The 22,658-nt window shown below is 38.9% G+C and overlaps 1 protein-coding gene across 3 annotated transcripts in view; it reads right to left on the bottom strand.

Moving 5' to 3' along the window:
- ITSN1 (intersectin 1) overlaps positions 1-22,658 on the bottom strand; it is an 86,482-nt gene that overhangs the window by 16,124 nt on the left and 47,700 nt on the right. For 2 of the 3 annotated variants that reach the window (XM_082220484.1, XM_082220485.1), the window contains exons 20-28: positions 22,122-22,369; positions 21,036-21,195; positions 19,632-19,837; positions 18,425-18,504; positions 17,531-17,697; positions 16,759-16,804; positions 16,059-16,180; positions 14,360-14,477; positions 11,768-11,959 (exon numbers count right to left, since the gene is read on the bottom strand). In XM_082220484.1, coding sequence (XP_082076610.1) covers positions 11,768-11,959; positions 14,360-14,477; positions 16,059-16,180; positions 16,759-16,804; positions 17,531-17,697; positions 18,425-18,504; positions 19,632-19,837; positions 21,036-21,195; positions 22,122-22,369 — 1,339 coding nt within the window. Of the gene's footprint in view, positions 1-6,875; positions 11,463-11,767; positions 11,960-14,359; positions 14,478-16,058; positions 16,181-16,758; positions 16,805-17,530; positions 17,698-18,424; positions 18,505-19,631; positions 19,838-21,035; positions 21,196-22,121; positions 22,370-22,658 lie in introns of those variants that run through there. The other variant, XM_082220486.1, reaches the window with a different exon arrangement.

Genomic DNA, 22,658 nt, shown 5'->3' with positions numbered 1-22,658 from the left:
TGATAGCACTTTGGAAAGCATCTTTGAACTGGCGATATTGATTGTTTAATACTTTCATTAAATTTTGGACTGAATTTTTACGCAGGTGCCCCGTTTTGCTTATCTAAATTCAGTTTTATAATTTACACTGAGATTTTATCATTCTTTATCTTACGCTACCTAGAATGCTTAACTGAAGCCCAATCAAGAAAACTGCTAAATTAAAAAAACAAAAACTTACATTAAGACTTCAGGGTGATCTCTTCTTTCTGATGTGACAAGCAACTCATTTCCACCAGGATCTGAGTGTCATGCTTTTAGATGCCAAAGTTGAGAGCCTACTCTGGTATACAGACTTTAACAACTAGACAAATGGCCAACACCATTTGGGGAGAGGCAGTAACTCAGTGGTAGAGAACATTTTTTACATGCTGAAGGTCCCAAGTTGAATCCCTGGCATCCCTAGCTAATTCTGGGAAAGGGCCTGTTTGACACCCTGGAGAGGCACTGTAGATAAAAATGAGCTAGATGATCCAGTGATAGAAGGCAGCTTCATATATTCCCAAGATCCAAATCTGAAGCTTGACAAACCCACAAATGCAGATCTTTCTGGAGAGGTGCCCGATAGCTAGGGAAAAATTATATTGAGCAATTGTTCACCTTGGAGCCCCATGTGCAAGATGAAGAGTGGCATAATATATTATTAAAATCTGTACTCATAGCAATAAGAGGCAAGTCTCAGGCTTGTGCTGATTGCTGAATAAGGAGGTTTGTTCTTGTAGCATAAAAATCATGATAAAACATATTTTGATTCAAAATATTCCTCAGAGGCATTCTGATTCAATGCCCTTCTTTTTAAATTAAGATTTCTTTAGGTAGCCTTTCTTTGATAGCCAGCTCTAACAATATGCGGGTAGCTGACTTTAGCCAAAAATATTTTTTTTAGAAATAGCTCACCCAAGTTGTTTCTTTCACAGAACAGAAGTCACAATCTCATGTCAGTTTGCAGCCCCAATAACACGCTGCTAATTTTAGGTAGTTTAAGTGGGATATTTTTTGCTCAAGTTGGTTGCCAGGGTATCAGTGAAATTAGCTCTACAAGGTCAAGGTAGGAAGCCTGTGGTCCTCCAGACATTGAACTACATCTCTCATCATCATCCCTGGCTGTTGGCTATGCCAGCTTGGGCTGATTGCAGATGGAGCCAAATAACAAATAGGGGGGCACTATTCTCTCTGAAGAAACACAGTATCAGATTCATCCCGGAGAAAGACTTTAGTTGAAATGTATCATATTATTACTATTTCAGTTCTTCATCAATAAACCCATGCTGTTCAGTGGGATTTGGTCTGCATCTTTTCACATGCTGTCCCCTTTCTGAAGCTGCCTCCTGCCTTTTGATCTGACAGTAAGGAAGAAACGGCAGCCCAATGATTGAAGAGTACTGCCATTAAGTAACTAAAAGTGCTTACACCAGGTAATACACCAGTATGTCTCTTCCATAGTATTGACCTCATCATATACTATACTAATTCTTAATATCCCTTTTTTTGAAGTTTTCATCATTTTTTAAAGCAGCGTTATCTTTTAAAAATAATAATGACAACCTATAGTATTTCAGCATAATGAGGGATAAGTTGGCAGTAGGGGGCTTTTCAAGACAGTTCAGAGATACTTAACTCATACTTAATAATCATGGCAATCATGTGGACAGGAGCAGATTTTAGTAATACAGTCTTAACTTGGATCCTGAACACCTTGTGAGTCAAACGTTTTGGCTCCTGAACGCAACAAACCCAGAAGTGAGTGTTCCGGTTTGCGAATGTTCTTTGGAACCCGAACGTCCGACGCAACTTCCGCGGCTTCTGATTGGCTGCAGGAGCTTGGTTTCCGAACATTTTGGAAATCGAACAGACTTCTGGAACGGATTCTGTTTGAGTTCCAAGGTATCATTGTATGGACCCTATTTGGTGCCCTGAATACATAATAATTGTGGCCACTCTATCACACATCTGACCACGGCCTAACTTTGAGTAGGTCCCTGTATAAAAATATTATTTTGTGCCCCCTCACTCAGCGTACTGTGCTGATGTGGAGGGCAAACTGCAGCAGATGTATTTCTGTCTCAAGCCGACATGCTATCCCACCAGCCTGTACCACTGCGGGAAGTTGGTGGGAACTACTAGGCTGCCATTTTTAGGGGCAAAGACAGATCTGGTTCTCACACAGCAGGAACTAGGTTCACTGATGTCCCACAGAAGCAGTTGCTGCTCTACCGTGAATGCCTGGGTTGGGCTTTGATTTCAAGCTTCCCAGCCTTTGCAACAGCAGGTACTGTATTTTTCGCTCTATAAGACACACCTAGTTTTAAGAGGAGGAAAGGAGGAAAGCCCCGTTTTGGGGAGATCAGCTCACAGTTGTGCAGCTTCTTTTGCAAAGGGGAAAATCCCCTTTTTTTGAGGATCAGCTCAAAGTTGTTGAGCTTACTTTGCAAAGGGAAAAAATACTGTTTTTATGGGGTTCAACTCACAGTTCTGCAGCTTCTTTAGGAAAGGGAGCCATTTCTAAAGTTTCCAGACAGATAATCTAATCAGCCAGTCACATGTCGCTGGGGAAACAAACAGCCTCCGTCTGCAGAACATTCAACAATGGAGGCCTGGGCAAGGGGGCAGGGCCAGAAAGGGAGCCAGCAATCGACCACACATTTGCTCCATAAGATGCACAGACATTCCCCCTTACTTTTTAGGAGGAAAAAAGTGCATCTTATGGAGCAAAAAATACGGCAATAGGAAATTATATTATGTATTCTGTGCCATCAGTGGACACGACTCCTTAATAAGTTTCGTAGGTAAGATAGCTATATTCTTGTTCCCAAGGAATCTACAGTCTAAAATAGTAATGACCAGAATAACGTGGGCAGAAGCTATCACATTTATTTGAAGGTCAGTTGCAATTCAGAATAAGCATGAGCACAATTGGCAGCACAGGGACGCACAATGCTGTGCTCCACTAATTGACTTCCTGCTGTGATGAAGAATCCATGTCGCGTGTCATAGGATTGTAGAGTTGGAAAGGACCTCAAGGGTCATCTACTCCAACCCCTTGCAATGCAGGAGTCTTTTGCCCAATGTGGGGCTCAAACCCACGACCCTGATATTAAGAGTCTCATGTTCTACTGACAGCTGTTCCAGTGTCAGCTTGGCTTCTGGTATATGAATGCCCTATATAGTGGAGGAGGGTGCATCTCACTAGAAGACCAATATGAACATAAGACAGACAAATGGATAGATGGATATTTCCTTGTTTTGCTTTCAGTTGCCAGTCAACAACATGGAAGTATCAAATACAGTTAAGGTATTTTATCAAATAAAATGTTAGTGGAATGCTTGTCTTACTTAGAGGAAGTGTCATCTAAGTTATAGCCACTTCTTAATCAAATTGAAGATAAAACACAACAGCTCTTACAGTAAGAATCTTGGGGATGTGAGGAAAATAATTTAAGAAGCAAAACTCAGTTCCAACAGCAGCAGGTTTCTCTACTTTATTGTGAAAATAAGTAACACATTTCAAAAACGAAACATTGTGTCATTTGCAAATGAAAAATCACGAATCACTCTGCCACCTCCTTTTTCTCTATTTAGGAATGCATCTCTTTCCAGAACAATAACTATCTCCAAGGGAGGTTAATGATATATATCAGGGGTGATTAATGTTCTTTGGGCCAAGGGCTGCACTGACCCATGACCAACCCTCCAAGAGCTGCATAATAATATTATTATGATAATGATAATGATAATGATAATGATAATGATAATGATAATGATAATAATAATAATAATAATAATAATAATATTTTTTATACCCCGCCCGTCTGGCTGGGTTTCCCCAGCCACTCTGGGCGGCTTCCAACAAAAGATTAAAAATACATTAAAACATCAGGCATTTAAAACCTCCCTAAATAGGGCTGCATGGTAAACTGGGTGTGGCGGAGGCAGAAAAGAGTGGAAAGTTCATATATTTCATTTTCTTTCCATGCAAAATCAGTCTAATTCCTTCCCAAACACATTCGATTTGTATTTTCTTTAAATTTTTAGATTCAATTATATTTTTCCGAATAAAATAAAGGTTAATAAGATAACGTATTGTGTCTTCCATCCAAAGTCAGTCTGTTCCCTTCTATCAGTATTTCCTTTTCCTTTTTTTAGTGAAGAGTCTGCTAATAAGTCTGCTAAGTAGCACTATTAATAACACAGAAGCAGCAACAGGAAATAATCAATTAGTTTAGAAGCCCCAGCTGACTTAAAAGTGGAGAAAAGAACCCAAGGACAATCAGGGAAGCCCAATGAAAGTAATTAACCACAGAAAAAGTGTACATAGGAGCAGGGGAGAGAGAAAATCATCAACAAATAAATAAAAATTAAGACACATAATTGTTGGAGATCCCTGTGGATCACCCAAAACCTCTTGACTGTATACAGCCCACAGGTCATTGGTTAGCTACCCTGGATGTATATGATTATGTCAGAATTTTAATATGGCAATTTGTAATGAATGACAAGTTCTGTATGAAGATCGTTTTAATAGTATTTCAAATATGCAAAATACCTTACAATCTTTGTGGCACCTTAGAGCTCAATACACTTGACCAGCATAATTACGGTACCATTTCAATCGAAGGCCATATTCTTAGAATGCTGCTGGATGCTACAATATTCTCTTTTTCTGGCTGTCTTGCACTAATTTATCCAATTAATTTAGTAAACAAGTGATGGGATTCTAGAAATGGGAGAGACTCAACTTATGAAACTTCAAAGACCTGGAGTGGTTTCTTATGGACATCAGAGTGAAGCTAGAATTGGAGGGTGCCAGCTCTTCCTGCCTTTGGTTTTAATGGAGCTATTACCCAATGACAGTGGTGGGATGAAACCAATTGATCCATTGGTTTCAGCTCACAGGTGTAAAGTATACAAGTTACTATAATTCAGGACCTTGTAAATGGACTGCTCTGCCATTCTGGTCAACATGATAGAATAGTTAAGCAACAAATTACTGCACATAAATTCGGATTCTTCTTAAAAATGTCATAGAACCACTGTCAGCCCTTTTATTTTGTGGCCTCAATTGTTCACAGAAACATTCTCTCTCACCATCAGGGTGTTATGTGCAGTGGCAGCACACATCTGATACTCAAAAGCACATTACCTCTGAACAGATTGGGTTCCAAAGAACTAGCCTTATCAATAGCTTTTGATCATTTGCCCTGCATTTACTTTCTTTCTTGCTCCTGTTGACGCAGAAAGCTGGAATTCCCTAATCTTGGCCCAGAAAACCAGTTCTCGTTTTCATTTTCACTGCTCTGGAGATGCAGCCAAGTGATTACAACAAACCCAGGTCCAAAACAATAGGTCTTCTGCAATACAAATCAAGCACCTCTTGCTTCTTTGAATTCACACACTCTCTGAAGAGGAGTTCAAAGTCATGATCTGAAGTAATTGGTTAGTTTTTTACATTGAAAGTAAGGAATGCATGGGCCATTCATATTCAGGTTAAATGAGCAGTGAAGAGATTTATGTATAGGAGAGACGAATGTTCAGTGTTTGTAATACTCTAGAGTAGAGCCACTGAAATCACACTATGTTCCTATCCCGAGGCTCACTTTCCGACTTCTGTTCTCTACTCAACACATGCAGTTCATGGGTAACTAGTTTATCCATTCAATTTAGTTTGTTTTGATCAGTGGCTTTAACAAAACATGCAACAGAACAAAAACAATAAAACAAACCAATAATCGGGCAGTAAAGAAAGGAGCACATACAAAAGGGGCCCATTGGTGTTAAAACTGCCCAATGTCAAGTGACACACAGTAGCAAACATGCTTCACATATCAGCGTAATCTAAGGTGGCTCTTACTTTTTTTGAATTAGGTAAAGGTAAAGGTACCCCTGCCCGAACGGGCCAGTCTTGACAGACTCTGGGGTTTGTGCGCCCATCTCACATCTATAGGCCGGGGGCCAGCGCTGTCCGGAGACACTTCCGGGTCACGTGGCCAGCGTGACAAAGCTGCATCTGGCGAGCTAGCGCAGCACACGGAACGCCGTTTACCTTCCCGCTGGTAAGCGGTACCTATTTATCTACTTGCACCCGGGGGTGCTTTCGAACTGCTAGGTTGGCAGGCGCTGGGACCGAGCAGCGGGAGCGCACCCCGCTGCGGGGATTCGAACTGCCGACCTTTCGATCGGCAAGCCCTAGGCGCTGAGGCTTTAACCCACAGCGCCACCCGCGTCCCAAAACCCGCGTTTTGAATTAGTGAATAATTAATTTCTGGTGGTTGGACCAAAGTTTATGAACTTACAGGAGCAAATGTAGAAGTCTTCCATTGAAATAATTCCTGAAAAGGCCATATCATTGGATGAAATTTTGGTTTTGTAGAGCCAGGTCCTTTAACAAGTCCATATAAATTGATGAGACATTGTCTCTATTTTCAACATAACAGAAGACGCTTCTAGAAAACAACATTTCAGTTCTATGGCTGTCAATATATCATATGTACTTTGGTGACTTATGGCCAAACATGATCATTTTAGCCTTATAATAATTTGTGGCCTGAAGACTTCTGGCTCAGGGCAGTGGGCAAGTGGCGTTAAGCCTATGTGAGGGTGGGAGAGCTGCACTAAATACTCATAATAAAACCAAAAACGTTGCTTTGTTTAAATGATAGGGGCTTCTCATGTGTTATTTTAAAAATACGTAAAAATTAAACAAAAAAAAAATGGGGCAAGGATACAATCTTGTTTCACTACCTAGGCAGTTGGACCACTTTTTAATCAGCAACCCTATGGAAGATAGCACTTATTCTCCATACTGTATCTTAATTGCTGTCAATAATCTGCAGTCAACATTGCTTTCAGGAAGCTTTTATTTTGATTTCCCAATCACCTTTATCAAAGGCTGCCTTGAAGTCCACGAAGGGAGCATGCCCCGATTGACATCTGCATTAATGTATACATGAACTACAAATCCTAGCACAAGAGGTGTAAGAATACCCAGCTCTAAAGCCTGCATTTCCGTCTGGAAAAACCCTCCCTCAGATTCAGCCCACATCTGAAGTTTTAACAGCAAAATGTTGGGGTGGTGCTTTGCCAGAATTTTGAGATGAACAGGCCTATAGTTTCAGGCTATATTTGTTCCTCTGTTTTATTTATTTATTAAAAGTATATGCTGCCCTTCATCATAGGATCACAGGACAGCTTACAGTATAAAAACATCAAAATATGTAACATAACGAATAAAGCAATAACCACCACCCTGCAGAGCTTAAAAGGCTAAATGCTTACTTAGTCAAAGGCCTGAGAGAAGAGGAATGTTTTTGCCTGGCACCTAAAGATATGAATGAAGGTGCCAGCAAAGCGTCCCTTGGGAGAGCATTCCACAAACAGGGGGTCACCACAGAGAAGGCCCATTCTCATGTTGCCACCCTCCAGATCTCTCGTGTTTGTATCGGAACAATATAAATTATAGACTGGAGGCACAAGTCCAACAGAACAATTTCCCTTGGATGAATTCTTGCTGATCCATACTGAATTTAAATATTTCATTGGATTTACCAACTTTGACAAAATATTTGTTGGAAGATGCCTGTGTACTTGATTCTGTACTTCAACTGCCTGACTGTCTTGTCAGGCTCCCGGTAAACATATTACAGGTTAGACCAATTTATTTAGCACCATAGCTTGATGACATCTTATTAAACACAGAATGAAAATGATGCTCCCATGCCAAGTTTGAGAGGTTGGAAGTAATGGAGCGGCAGTAGCTGCAGCACCTCTCACCCACCATTCCAAGAAGTATGAGAGCAAATCCAAACAGAGATAGTTTACAGTGTCTCTTCAAGTCCAGAAGCTCTTTTAGCTGTCACGCTTGTTTTTCTTTCTTTATTAAGAGTTCTATGCCACCCTTCACTAAAATAGCCACAGGGCAGTTTACAAAAAATAAATGAATTACATAATAAGCAAAAACATTAAGAAGCTCTCTCATCAATTACCTAAATAACATTGTTAGCTGCATTAGAAGCCTCTAAAACCCTGACAAATAGGGTAATTTTTTACCTGGCATCTAAAATACATAAGGTTGGAGGCAGAAGTACTTCAGTGAAGAGGTCATTCCACAAACACTAAGCTACCACTGAGAAGACTTTTTTTAAAAAAATTAACTGGATTTTCAATTTTATCCACTTTAAACTTTCAATTTTATGCAGCTATCAAACCTTATCTTCATTGTACTTAAAACTGAATCAGGTGGATCAATCCTAGAAAAAGAATTAGGGCATTTAGTTGAAGGTACTGAAAGTCTCTTTAAAATACCCCATTATTACTCTGTGCACAACTAAACGCTGGCAGAAAAATTCTTAAGGTTCATGAGTTCTGTAAATACATATGAAAACCTGTTGAATTTGTCCTTAATACTCTCAGCAAAGTCTTGTTCCATTTAAGGCGCTTTGTTCTAGATTATTACCATCTGGAGAGTGATATTAAAGCTTATTTTTGTCTGCTGAAACTTTAAAGACCACCAACCAATCATCACAGCTACATGGTAGCAGCTCAGTGTTAAGATAATGCTTCCATTGTAGAGATGTAGAGACAGTCCACAATGCTGGGTCCCAAGGCAAAAATAAAATGTAGTATCTCCGTTTTGATCCTCAGATACCTTATCATTCAATAATCTGATTTAATTTTTAAAAGGGTCTTCACAAAGTGCATGCCTTCAGAGTTTAACATCCCTCAGGGACCAGAAGAAATACTCAATCTAGTTTGTCATTAGCATTTGCATTTCTAAAGGATTAATTGTGCAAAGGCTTTACAGTAATCATTTCATCAACAATTGGACATGGTCATTTTCTTGTCTAGTGAAGTACTTCTGCATGAGTGCATAAAACTGTAGAGGATAAGGTTAAAGCTTCCTAAAGGAATCTTAACATGTAGTTTCCACACTCCTTCAAGGATTAGATTTCTCTTGCCCTAGAAGGCCACAAGGCACTTTGAAGAAGGCCTACTCTGCACTGAGATTCTGCAGTCCAGAACATTAAATTCGCTGACCACTTTGAGGAACCTCAGTGTATTAATATTCTGCAGTGAACATATTAACATGGATGGCAATTTAATCAAAATCAAGGGAACTCGTTACCACAAAATACACTGGGGATTAGGGTGTTAATTCCATTTCAGTCTTTTGGCAGCCCTAGTTATGGTGGTAAGGTAATTTAAAGTTGCTGCAGCTAACCCTTCACTGCCTTCCCATCGCCAATTTTCATGTTGTTGCTTATGCTGGACAAGATTACATCACAGTGCTAGCTGGGCTCCATTGTCTTCAAATGGTTGACTCTACTATGGTCTCACAAAACACATTTTAATTATCAATATATTTATTTTTTTAAAACACTGCCAGGTTCAATTGCCTTTTTGCATCTTTCTATCATCATATATAGCCCAGAACTGTTGTTTATAATTAGACTATTATGATTATTTTAAATTGTTAATTCACTGCAAAGCACATGAAGTTGGCTAAATGATTGTTAGGAAGTTATGTGGCAGGCACTCTAGATATAAAAGGTGCAGAATGGTATTTTAAACATCATGCTAGATAAAATAATGTGGTGAAGTGTACAGCAGAATCGGATCATAAGGGAATGTTCTATTATATAATCAAAAATATATTGACAGAGAAAGAGACCACAATCGAGAAGGAGCAACCAAAACAAATAAGTGACCTCATATATAATGTATAAAAAGCAGCACCTTTATAGTAACAAGATGAAAACCCCACAGCAACCATTTAAAATGGCATTACTGAAACACTGCCATTAGGGATGCATGTTGAAAAACAACCAGCTGTCCTTGAGTATTTAAAAAGTAGCCACTGCTGATCATGGTCAGCAATGAGAAACCTGAGGCTGGACTATTCTCTTGCAGTTAGTGTCACTTGCTAAATATACACAGTAACAATAAAACAGAGACATTTAGTCTAGCTTTTATATGAAGAATTTAATTATCTATACATGTAGCTAATTGTAAAGGCTGTATTACAGTTGTTAAAGCTGCAGGTTTCATATATTTATATATTTTACATTCATATCAATTAAAATACTGAAGTGCAATTGAATAAGGAACTTCACTTGTTCTTTGCACCACATGAATGAAGATAAAAGGAATTCTACATCGCCAGCATGAAATTTAGAAATAGAAGAGATACATAAACAAAAAGAAAAATGTTAAAGTTATTAGTAGAGTTGCTATATTGTGCTTGAGGCATAGGGCTTTTCTTCCTATGTGCTGGCCGCACCAGGCAATAAAGAGCTTATAACTAATATTTAAAAGACAAACATAGCTTAGAGTACAGCACAGCTACATAAAATTTGACTATGAGCTCCATTTAATGTTACTTGTATAAATTCCACAGTCTAGTTTAAAAAATGTAAACATTGGAAATTAATTGCAGGAAGGTATTTCTATACATTCTTTTTGTCAAGATAAGATAATTACTTCCTCAAGGGATGCTGTTCCATAGTTATTAACGTAACAGTGATGATAAAACGTAACTTGAAAAAAGTCATGTTAATTCTGAAGAAACAGATAAATGTACTCTTTTGATTTTATACCAAAATGCCAAAAAAATAAAAATAAAATCTGAGACACAGAACAAAAAGGTGCTTACTATATGTAGTTACAAATAAGAGTGCAAAATATAACATAATGGGAATAACTGCATTATACATGTATATTCTTTCTTGCACATGGAAGGAAATTAATTTCTTATCCATGATGAATTACACGCACAAACATTCACTACAAGAACATGTAACAATACAAGAAACAAAATACCTTAGTTGAACTTGTAATTGAGCACATTTTAATTTCCGTTAAACCAGACTAAATCCTGTTTTAGTAGTACACAAAAAGGAAAAAAAAGACAGACACCAACAACATTGGGACAAGTGAAAAAGCAAAAATACAAGTCTCAGATTTATGGACATTTGGAACAATTTTAATAGCACATGCAGCATTCCTTGATAGTGGGTCTTTTTGCAATAACAAAATTGCAATGACAAAATGCTTGTTTTTCTTTAAAAGGCTAAAATAGGCATTTAAAAATATTTCTACTACTGAAAGCACCTGTGCCAAGGTGGAGAAATAGGTGGGTAACTATGAAAGCCACAAAAGGACCCACTATCCTGTGTTTTTTTTTGTCTTTTTGTAATTTTGCATCTATATCTGTAGATATTAAATAAAAACATTGCGATTACATGCAACTAATGTAAAATGAGGTAAACTGCTCTGCAGTGTGTTCTTCTACTCAGAAGGCAGTAGATGATCATGCTGGAAGTCACATGATCAAGGCTGCATCTCCCATCATCCCTCTGGACAGTGATATGGGATAGTGGGTCTCTTTGAGGACTTTCAAGCCTGAGTGGGGGATGGACAACATATGATTCCTAGAAAAAGGAGGAAAACAACACATAAGCAAAACAAAACAATGAGCAAAATTCAAGCTAGGAAAATGAGCCAGGCATGTAAACAGCATGGTGCAAAAATGATAAAGGTAACATGCTACAAGGGGGATGGAACTAAAAACCAACACAAGTTTAGGCTTGCAATATAGAAGGTCTTCAAAGAGAGTTAGGCAAATATATAGCAGTGGCCAAGCTTCTGCAAAACACAGCAGAATCACAGCAATGCTGCATGTTTCTTTTAAAAAAAATACTATGTAAGCAACTACTGAGATAAAATAGTCACTTACATTGCTGGCTCGGGTCCATATCTGTTGTCAGTTTCACATAGTTGGATGGGAAGAGCCCCACTTGCCCATTCACTTCTCCTTTCCACCAGTCTGGGTCTTCCTTATTAAGGACGTTAATGATCTGGCCTTTGCTGAATGCTAATTCATCATCATTCTGTGCAATGTAGTCATACATACCAATTACTTGGCACACTGTTAAGACAATAAACAACATTTGAAACTGATAATATCCATGTCTACATATTTTTGAAATAGTATGTTAGTGCTCCTAAAACATCTCCCCACTTAAGTCACTATATTGTTACTACATAGAAGAAGAGGAGGAGGAGGAGTTTGGATTTGATATCCCACTTTATCACTACCCTAAGGAGTCTCAAAGCGGCTAACAATCTCCTTTTCCCTTCCTTCCCCACAACAAACACTCTGTGAGATGAGTGGGGCTGAGAGACTTCAGAGAAGTGTGACTAGCCCAAGGTCACCCAGCAGCTGCATGTGGAGGATCAGGGAATCGAACCCAGTTCACCAGATTACGAGTCCACCACTCTTAACCACTACACCACACTGGCTCTGTGCTTTAAAAGAGGAAGCTAAGCTATCAGGTTACCAATTAAAAAGTCAAATTCCACCTCTCAGCTCACGAAAGGGGGTATAAGTGTACCCACTGACCTCACTCTAGCATGTCTCAGTTCTAAACTATGACAATCTCACCTAATTGCTATTTTACTAGAGGCCAAAAATAGGGATATTGTTAACTCAAGTTTTTTTTTAAATGCTTAGCGAAATTGGGGAAACGTGGTGATGAATACACCATCCAGAAGATCACCATAAAGAGAAATAATGTATTACAATGTGACTAACACAGCAACTTTAAATGACCATACTGAGCAGGCTGACTTCACCAGTCAAAGAATACAACAGAGTGTGGGAATATTTCAACATGTAGAAATTCCAGAGGAAATCATCATCAAACTGGATCAATACATTAAGCTACTATCAGGGGTAAACATTCAAATTGATGGTTCCCATAGAGTGCTATGATAAAGGGGCTTGTATTCCATGTAGCATTAAGTAAGCATCCCGCTAGCACAATGATTTCCACTTGCACAATAGGACTTTCCCCTCCTCCACCCTTAAACCTCTCCTTTTTCCAACCCTCTGAAGCAGATTTGGGGGGAGAGTGCTGTACACACAGTGTAGGACAGGGTGGGATGTCCTGTTGCATAAACATAAATCCTTTCACTGATAGGACAAAGGAGCTGGATACCACCCATAGTCTACAGCAGGGGTTGTCAACCTGGTTCCTGCCACCCACTAGTGAGTGTTTCAGGATTATAGGTGTGTGGTAGGGGGTTCTATGGAACAAGCTGACTCCTCCTTCCATTGAGCACTGGTGGGTGGTAAGGAAATTTTACCATCAAGAAAGATGCATTAGTGGGCGGTAGGTATAAAAAGGTTGACTACCCCTGGTCTACAGAATGCTATCAAACAAAGTCTATATACATCTATGTACTTTAAAAATCACTCTGCTTTGTTTATATGTTCTCTTGACTTAAAGAAGATTCTGACCTATACTCCTGTTTTAGATGTGAGTTATGATAATGAATCTAACAATTCTTCAACAGCATGCAAATGATGGTGTTAGATCGGTAGATAAGATACATTCTACATCTGCACCAAAATTACCATCATATGTACATTTATTTTTAATCACTAATTATTATATTGAAGAACCATCTTACTCCCACTGTTGCACCTATCATTCTTTATGAAGAATTACAACTGGATATGCAGCCCAAATTTATTACAGAAACTATTTCCATTTGGATGGATATTTCTCTCTCATCTTTCAACTAGCTTGGCTGAAAACAACACACGATAGTAGATTGTAAGCCATATGAACTTCTGCCCCCTGCAATGAATAGTATATTTATTTAGGCTATTTATGTATCACCCATCACAATACACAGGGTAGTTTCCAACATGACTTAAACAAAATAATTATAAAATATACAATAAATCCATTAAAATTAATAGATATTAGATAATAACAAATTAAAATAGCGATTAAAACAGTGAAGTAACTCCCAGTGTAATAAAATAAAATACAGCACCATTTTAAAAGTACAAACTTTTATAAAGCTAGCACCAGGCAAGTAGGTGTTAGGAAGGAGATGTAGGACATTATTGCATCACCATCATCAATTTAAGTGATTTTCAATCTATGTTTGATGGACTGATAAAAGAGTTTAGAAGCTTATAAAGGGCTCCTTAATGAGAAAAGTCAAGCATGGTGGACAAGCTTAACTGAAAGACAGCTTGGCCTACAACTACCTATTTCAATCTGCAATGTAAGGCTGCAGAGGAGCATTAGGTATATTCTAGGCTACGGTACACTCTCCAGTCCCACAGTGAGATAATGAGTCCCCAAAGCCTGTCCAGCACTCTTCTGCATTACCCTGGGGGTTTCACAGCTGAGATTCATGCAACCGTTAAATTTATACGAAAAAGGTCCTCTGAACATAGAAAGTTTGGAAACCTCCTGATCTAAAGCATAGGCAATAACAGGTAATCAAATGCTACAGTATTACTTACCTGAAGGTAACACTACTGCTTTAGATGGCTCGGTTGGTGTAGTTTTACTAGTACCAGGACTTAAGAGTTTCACATAGTTAGCAGGAAACCATCCTATCTGTCGTTTTTTCCCACGAGCCTAGTAAGAAAACAATAGCTTAGCATTTTGACTATCAAAATTATCTTGGCGGGAGCAGCTCTGTCTGAATTCTGTATTTGAAATACAAAAAAACCAGTCACTCAACAGTGCAGTGCTCTGAACTTGTTCAAAGTTTAGAGTTTGGATCCAGGATGTACAGAAGCAATGTGCAGTGTTCAATGCCTCCCTGAAGCCCTCAATATATCACATAAGAACAGCCTAATGGATCAGGTGAATGGCTCGTCGAGTACAGCATCCTGTTCTCACAGTGGCCAGGTAAATGCCTATGGGAAAGTTGTAAGAAGCAGAGGAGCACTCTCCCATCTTGCAATTTCCAGCAACTGGTATTCAGGAGCACATAGCCTCCAACTGTGGAGATGGAGCATGCTGTTCTGGAGTGGCTACTGACCCACAGAAACAGCTTATTGGATGTGAAAGAGGCAGACTAGAAAGGGTGAGTCAGGAAAATGCCATTGCACAAATGGAACTCCACCCAGAGATGTTTGGATCTAAGTTTATGGATGGAATTCAACTTTGGAATTCATTTCAGGCAAGCAGAAATGAACTGACAGAACCATCGCCCCACAGAGCCAATTGCCGGGGGGACAAAGGGGGGAAACCATGTTGCACTAGCATGAAACCATTAGTGCAACTGTTTGGTTGACTTTGGCCTTAGGCCTTTGAAAATAGTGTATCAGATTGTCAATACTGTACCCTAAAGTATGGCCCTCCTAATAAAGTTGACCTGATTTTCCATTAGTTATGGCTGTAAATGTAATGACATCTGTTGCTGTGTGGTAATTGGTTAAGTAGATATAGCTGCCTCATCAATACACTTCCTTTATTGCATTGCAAAAAGTGAATTACAGATCTGACAGTTTTGACATTATCAAGAAAAAAATTGCCAAGGACCTCTAGCCCCTAGTATGGACCACAGATTTCAAAAGCAACTCTTAATAATTGAGGTAGTAACTATTCATTTTGTCCCGTTTTGGCTCTCATTATCATCCAGGAAGAAATAATTCTTAAATCATCACTCTCTTTACCGGTATAGCTCTTTTTAAACAGGGGGTTTTTATATACTTCCATTCTTTCTAAGTTTTAATGCCATTAAATGTGTATGTGCAAAGCCTAATTAAGCAAAGGTATAAATACACAGCAACAGGCAAGCATGATTGCCATGGCCACAGCACCATAATCTCTTCAGTTTAAAGAGCGCTACTATCATTGCCTGTGATCTTTTCTTCAAGGGTTTAATTCATATAGAGTGAACTGCTGTGCTGCCCTATTTAATAGTCTAAATGGGGCAGCATAGCAGTTCACTCCACACCAAGTTAAAAGCTACATGCTATTTTTCTCATGAGTGATGGAATTGTTACCCCAAACCTAAAAAGGAAAAGAAGTGCCAGGAAGCTGTTGATGAAAAAAATGATTGGCTTGAAAAGATATCACTTTCATTTCAGGTTTAAAAAGAAATAAATAACAGCACCAGATAAATCTTTCATTTTATGTCTACAGTTTTTGTAGCTTTCATTCTCTTTATACGTAAGTAAAAGGTAAGAGCCAAAAATAGTCACTAACTTGAAGCTCTCCTTCCCACCATCCACCAGGATTTTTCTTCCTGATAAGTATTAGCTGACCAGGAGCAAGTGTAAGCTGTTCAGGACCTGTTGCTATGTACGAAGCAATAACTTGAGCAATTTCTGTTAATTCAAAAAGAAATTATTTTCATTAATCTGAAAATCACTTCCATTGTATTGTGTCTCCAATTGTTATAGTGTGGTTCTTGCCATTTCATCTACAGATTGCAAATAAAGACACTTTTCAATATAGCTATCAGGGAGTTGCTGTTTTTTAAACAGCAAAATTAGACCACACCAGAAACAATTGAATGATATGATGCAATGTAATCAGAACATTCTATTACAGTACTTCAATTTATGCTTCCTCTTAAGCAAATCACTTGAAGGTCAGTTGTAATAGGAGCTGCAACAACGCAGTGCTGAGCTAAATGTAATGTCAGTCCTCAACACTGTGTTCTAGAAAGAAAGTCATGTGTCTCAAAGCTAATTATTAATTAGAGGAGAAAGAGTCAGGCACCCCATCTTACAAAATCTTCACATTTATATTTCATGCAGAAGTGCCTGTAAGTCATGCCACTGGTATGATATTAAAAAGCTGTAGGGCAAATGCACTTATTCTTTAAAATCCTTTGTATAGTTATATCTGTACACAGAATTATTTTGCAAAAGTCAATTTTGTTTCTCAGAGCACGGCTTACCAGGTTTCTTGCCTAAGCTTCCTGTTTTTCCAGCTGTTCCAGGCACCTTTAAATAATAGAACAAACATAACTCACACTTCCATAGAGAACACTGCAAGCTGCTTTGGAAATAGAGAAGTTTTCAAAACTTTAATATTGTAAGGTAAGATATTCTGCTGCTGAAAGTAAGTGGCAAAAGTCTCACAGGGTTCATATAAGCCCTTGGGTAAACTACAAGTCCTTATTCCTGGGCTAAGTACAGAGCAAGGAAAATTGATGGTTAAACTTCATATATGGGAGCCCTTTTCTATTATTCCTATCTTAAATTACAACATCAGAGTTAGAGCTATGTATACGCTGATGAAGGAAAACAGAACCTGCGTTCTGGCAATCCGAACTGGGCACCAAGAAAGTTTGCAGACACGAGGGCAAATCTGCTTAATTTAATTTGCATAATTTCATCTGGGTTCTTTTCACTTTGACTTTCAACAACAGCAATCGCACAAACAAATGACACAGCTACTATATTACATGCAGATATAACATGTAAAAACACAAGCAATTTTACAGGATCGTCACACATTACAGTCTACATGAATGTTTAACGTAGGTAATTTGTAAATGTGTCAAGTCATATTCAGTAATTCTTAAAGTCAAACATAATACCACCTTGTGTTATACTGAAATCTAAATCCATTCTACTTTCAACTCTGCTTTATAAAATTAGCCCTCCACATGTGGCCCACTAATTCTTTGTTTTTTAATAAAATGCATGCATATGTGTGCATTTTACCTCAGAGTCTTTGAGTCTAACATAGTTAGATGGAAATACTCCTGATTTATCGCCCAATGTTCCTGTCCACCAGTCTCCATCCTTCTTGGTCACAAGAATTAAATCCCCTTGCTGAAATGTTAAATCTCCTTGTTCAGAACTTTCGTAAGTGTACATGGCAACATATTCTGGAGGGAGGAAATTTTTAGAAATGAGAAAGTACTCGTCAATCATATAATATTGTTTTATGGGAAAGAGTGGTGTCCTAATGTCTAATAGAAAAAGGGTAATGTAATACAGGATACATTCTGCTCTCAAGTGCAGTGGTACCTCGTGTTAAGAACTTAATTCGTTCTGGAGGTCCGTTCTTAACCTGAAACTGTTCTTAACCTGAGGTACCATTTAGCTAATAGGGTCTCCCGCTGCCGCCGCACTGCCAAAGCACAATTTCTGTTCTCATCCTGAAGCAAAATTCTTAACCCGAGGTACTATTTCTGGGTTAGCAGAGTCTGTAACCTGAAGCATCTGTAACCTGAAGCGTCTGTAACCCAAGGTACCACTGTATTGAAATCCACCAGCTATTTCTGTTCTCACAAAATGACTTCAAGCCAGTGCAAGATGAAAACAGGACCTGAGGCTCATGAAGGCTCATAACAATGAATAATAGTTTGCCATAATGTGCAAACTGTGCAATTTAGTTAACAAAACAATTGTTTTCCAGAAAATGTAACACAGGAAAGTTTGATGATACTGTTTATTTCACATAGTTTTGCTCTCAAACACCCAGTATTTAGGCAATAGTATCAACAACAACAACTTTATTATTTACATGCCACCCATCAGACTGGGTTGCCCTTGCCACTCTGGGCAACAAATCATGGTATTTTCAGGGTTCTCCAGTTAAAACATTCTTACCTTCCCCTGAAACTGAAGATTTTGTAACTGGTGATGTTCTCTTCAGGTTAGCAGGACTCTCTGAAGACCCAGAATCCATGCTTAAAGAAACAAGTGTAAACATTTTATTGTCTAAATTAACATGGTTACAGAATATGAAAAGGGTACAGAGCACAATGATAAAAGTGGAAGTATTTCTTTTATAAACATTATTCTAATTTTTATTTGCAATCTTAATAGTACTTCCACATTGTACAAAAGTAGTTAAGTCTTCATCAGTCCCCTCTAGGGATGTGAGACACTGCCTTGTCTGAGCATTTAACCCATCTAAGGAAGGTTCTAAGATGGGTCTCCGTTTATCTGCTTTATAAATAAAAATAGTGCACTGCATGGGCCTCCAACAGCACAAAGCTCTGTGTGGTGAGGCTATTTTATTGATATGTTCTAAAATGTCCTTTTGTGGAATCTACTTTATTAAGATTTCTGGAAAAACGTACTTAACTTTATTCCCCCCCCCCTCTAAATACAATGATGTGCTCCACACAATTCTTGTTCTTTGTTTTATTTGTGTTGTGCTTATTAAGTTTCCAAAAACAACAGTTTTTTGAAGGTACTTAATACTTCCTCTGCCTCTCTTTTGTTAAAGGCACTCGGACCACTGTTCTATACATGCACATTAAAGAAAAACATTGCAAGGGCCTAAATAAAATTTTAGTGAGATTCTTTTCAAATGTTATTACATACCAGGGCTTCTGTCCCTGCTTGCTGCGCTCACCAGCTCTGCCTACTCCTGTGCCAATCACACTTTCCCCACACCTGACCCCTCCCTTTACACCTCACCCACCCCTCTCGTCTCCCCCACCCCACAGTTTGCCCCCTCTCTCCTTTCACAGCCCAGCTCAACCTCCACCCACTTTTAAAAGAGGGGAGTGCTTTACAGAGTGCCTTGCTAAACACTCTGTGAAGCATCTCTGCCCCCCTCCTCTCTGCAGCTGCACTTAACACAGACTCTGTGCTTCACAGCACAGCTTACTATACTGCTTTGTGAAGCATCTCTTCCCACAGTAAACGCCTACCAATAGTGCTGCTTCCTCACTCTCCTGCCTGCTGATTGTCACAATGGAGTTGGTGTAGCTGTCAATGAACTGCACATGAACTCCAGAACATGATGGCAGCTTTAAATGTATAGAGGAAGAAAGGTCCTGTAACATCTGACAAAATCAAATACCTTGTTGATTTCCTTATAGGACCTGAAATAAGCTTCACATAGGATTTAGGAAACCAGCCTTTTTGCCCCTGAACTTCTCCAAACCACCACATGTCTTGCTGTTCTAACACCGTGATAATATCATTCTTGTTAAAATTAAGATGGTTGTCCTTTTTGGCTCTCCAAGGATACAGGGCCTGTGCTTGAAGTCCCTCCACTTTTTCACCCTGGTTAGATATATGAAGAGAACAGTAATTTATGCAGTGTATTTCAGGAAACAAGAGTGGTTTATCATTATTTCTAAGCTCTTCCCATCTACTCCCTAAGAGTAAATTGTTTCTTGCATTTGCATGAATTGTACACCACAACTCATTCTATCTGCAGCTCTACATTTATTTGCAAGTACATAACACAAAAAGCTGTATTGTTTGTCATCAAGTTTGCTTGTATCAAGTTTTTATCTACACTGTCTGGAAGTGGCTTTCCAGGATTTCAGGCAGGAGCTATATCTACCCACAGCAGAGATGTCAACTGCTAGGCATGTGCTTTCCCACTGAACTACTCCTGGAAAGCACTGCTTTACTGAGAAGCTTATTTATATTTAACTCACATGAAAACTATTTAATAAATTTAAAGGCTGACTTTAATGCATATAGCAAATGTACAAAATTATTTTGAGTTTGTGATTGTACCACTATGTTTACATGGTATCAGGGTAGCACTACTGTGTACACTAGAGCTTCCCAAACTTTTCATGTTGGTGACACACTTTTTAGACATGCATCATTTCGCAACACAGTAACTCAGTTTAACTAGCAAACCAAAGGTTAAACTAACCCCTTTCCAGTCCCATGGAGAGTGTTCGCACAACACACCTACACACTTCAGCCAACACACTAATGTCTTGCGACACACAGTTTGGAAAGCTCTGGGGTACACTAATGACTGGAGAATCAGGAATACAGTCATACCTCTGGTTGCGAATGTGATCCGTGCGGAAGGCATGTTCGCAACCCGCAGTGTTCGCAGCCTGAAGCGCAGCGCCTGCACACGTGCATAACGTGATTTGGCGTTTCTGCGCATGATGTCATTTTGCGCTTCTGCGCCGAAACCCGGAAGTAACCCATTCTGGTACTTCCGGGTTCGGCGCAGTCCGCAACCCGAAAACGCGCAACCCGCAGCGTTCGTAACCCAAGGTATGACTGTACCTGAAATGTTAATCACACTTATCATTCCAACTCTACAATTATATGATTCTATGTCTATTTATGCAAACTTGAGCTATTTTAGTCCCCTCCCCATTTATTTGTGTGATAATCTTAGAAGAACTAACTCACTGACATATGCAGTACACAACATTAAACATAACTTTAGGCTTACAACCACATAGTACTACTCCACTCCTGTTGTGAAATGACAACTCACCTGCCCCAAGACAGGAGAAGGAGATGATCCAGTAACAGTGGCTGGGGTGAAGGCAGATCTTTGCCTCAACTGCCCTGTATTAGGAACAGTAAGGGAAGGTTGTGCTGCCCAAGCATCCCAGTTATCAGTCTCTTGTTTATCACTAGTACTTGCTGGCCAGCTGAAAAAGAAAGGTATGACGGGTTTGAACTGAAGATACACACAAATCTGTTCCTCTTATTTCTTGACTATTGCATGCTCTTCAAATTAATGCTTATTCCTGCCGCAGACTCTATTATCCTAAATCTCCCTCATCTACAAAATATTCACTACTGCTGTGGCAATCTTTACCCAAACCTGAGAACTCAGAAAGAGATATTGATATTCACCAGCACATTTTTGCGGCAATCAGGTATTAGCTGGGCGCTGGTGCTTCTTCTTCAGACACTTAGGATCAGCTAAGAGGAACCAGCAATGAAAGGCTCCCAGGCAACTATGATCATATTTTGTCTCACTGCCTTTGAAGTTACACGAACGGTTTGTTTGTTTTTAAAGAAACCATTTTATTTCTTTGGGTTTTTTTAAGTTTGTAGTATGAGAAAAGCAAGGTTTTTCCTGACAAACAAGCTTGTTTGATGTATAGGTCTTGGCTACAATGTGTAATAATATAATGTTACTCAAATTATATATACATAAAAATTGCTACCACAGAAATGAAGCAGAATCTTAAACTGGTTCTGTGAGATGACTGGTGCTCCAGAACCTTGGAATTTTAAGAGAGAGAATTCTTCCTGCCACCAATAGGTGGATCTGAATTCCATCCTGATGTACTCTTACATGCACAGGAGAAAATATTTTCAATAAAGCAATTCATTACCTGTGGCAGGCTAGTAATAATTTTGTTAGTATGAACTTTTGTAAGTGTATTTGCTATCATGCTGAATTAACCTCATAATGCTACCAATATGCCATAAACAACTAAGATATTATCGGTGGCTCAAATGTTTTGCAGACTTAACTGCAAGACTACTTTAAACCATGTGGATTATTCACCTTTACAGTTATAAAGGAGAAAGAAAGGAAAATTGAACCCCAATGAAACCGTACGTTGAACTGAAGTCTGCCCAGTTGTTGGCAGTTGTACTTGAATCTGTAGGAACAGGCGGTGCCAGTGGTGTTGTGGGGGTTTCACGCAATGAAACTTTAGGTGCAGCTCCAGCATCAGTTACCGGCTTTACAGAATTTGTAATTTCATTTTCAGAAATTCTCTCTGCATAGTTTGCAGGAAACCATCCTGTTTTCCCTTTCAGTTCACCTCCAAGCCACCCAGGCTCTCCAGTTTGGCTTTCATCCACCTGTACAAATAAACCATATATTATATAAGATACAATACACAATTAATAAATTTTCTCCAAAAAGCATGGCACCTGAAAGTTAAGGAACAGTGTTATTGCTGCATGTACTAACTATTCCATGATGTTACAGCTACTTAAAAACAACAACCCCAAAGTACATTTGTAGTGATTATGGCTTTAATAAAATCCAAATGTGAAATTAAAGCAGATATTTTGCAGAAAGTGCTGTTGTCTCAAAATAGCCAGTTGCAATAAATCGATTACAGACTGCAAAATTTTTGCAGCAATG

Source organism: Podarcis vaucheri (assembly GCF_965113315.1).
Source record: "Podarcis vaucheri genome assembly, chromosome: 4".
Taxonomy (NCBI): Eukaryota; Metazoa; Chordata; class Lepidosauria; order Squamata; family Lacertidae; genus Podarcis; species Podarcis vaucheri.
This window is presented reverse-complemented; position numbering and strand designations above follow the sequence as displayed.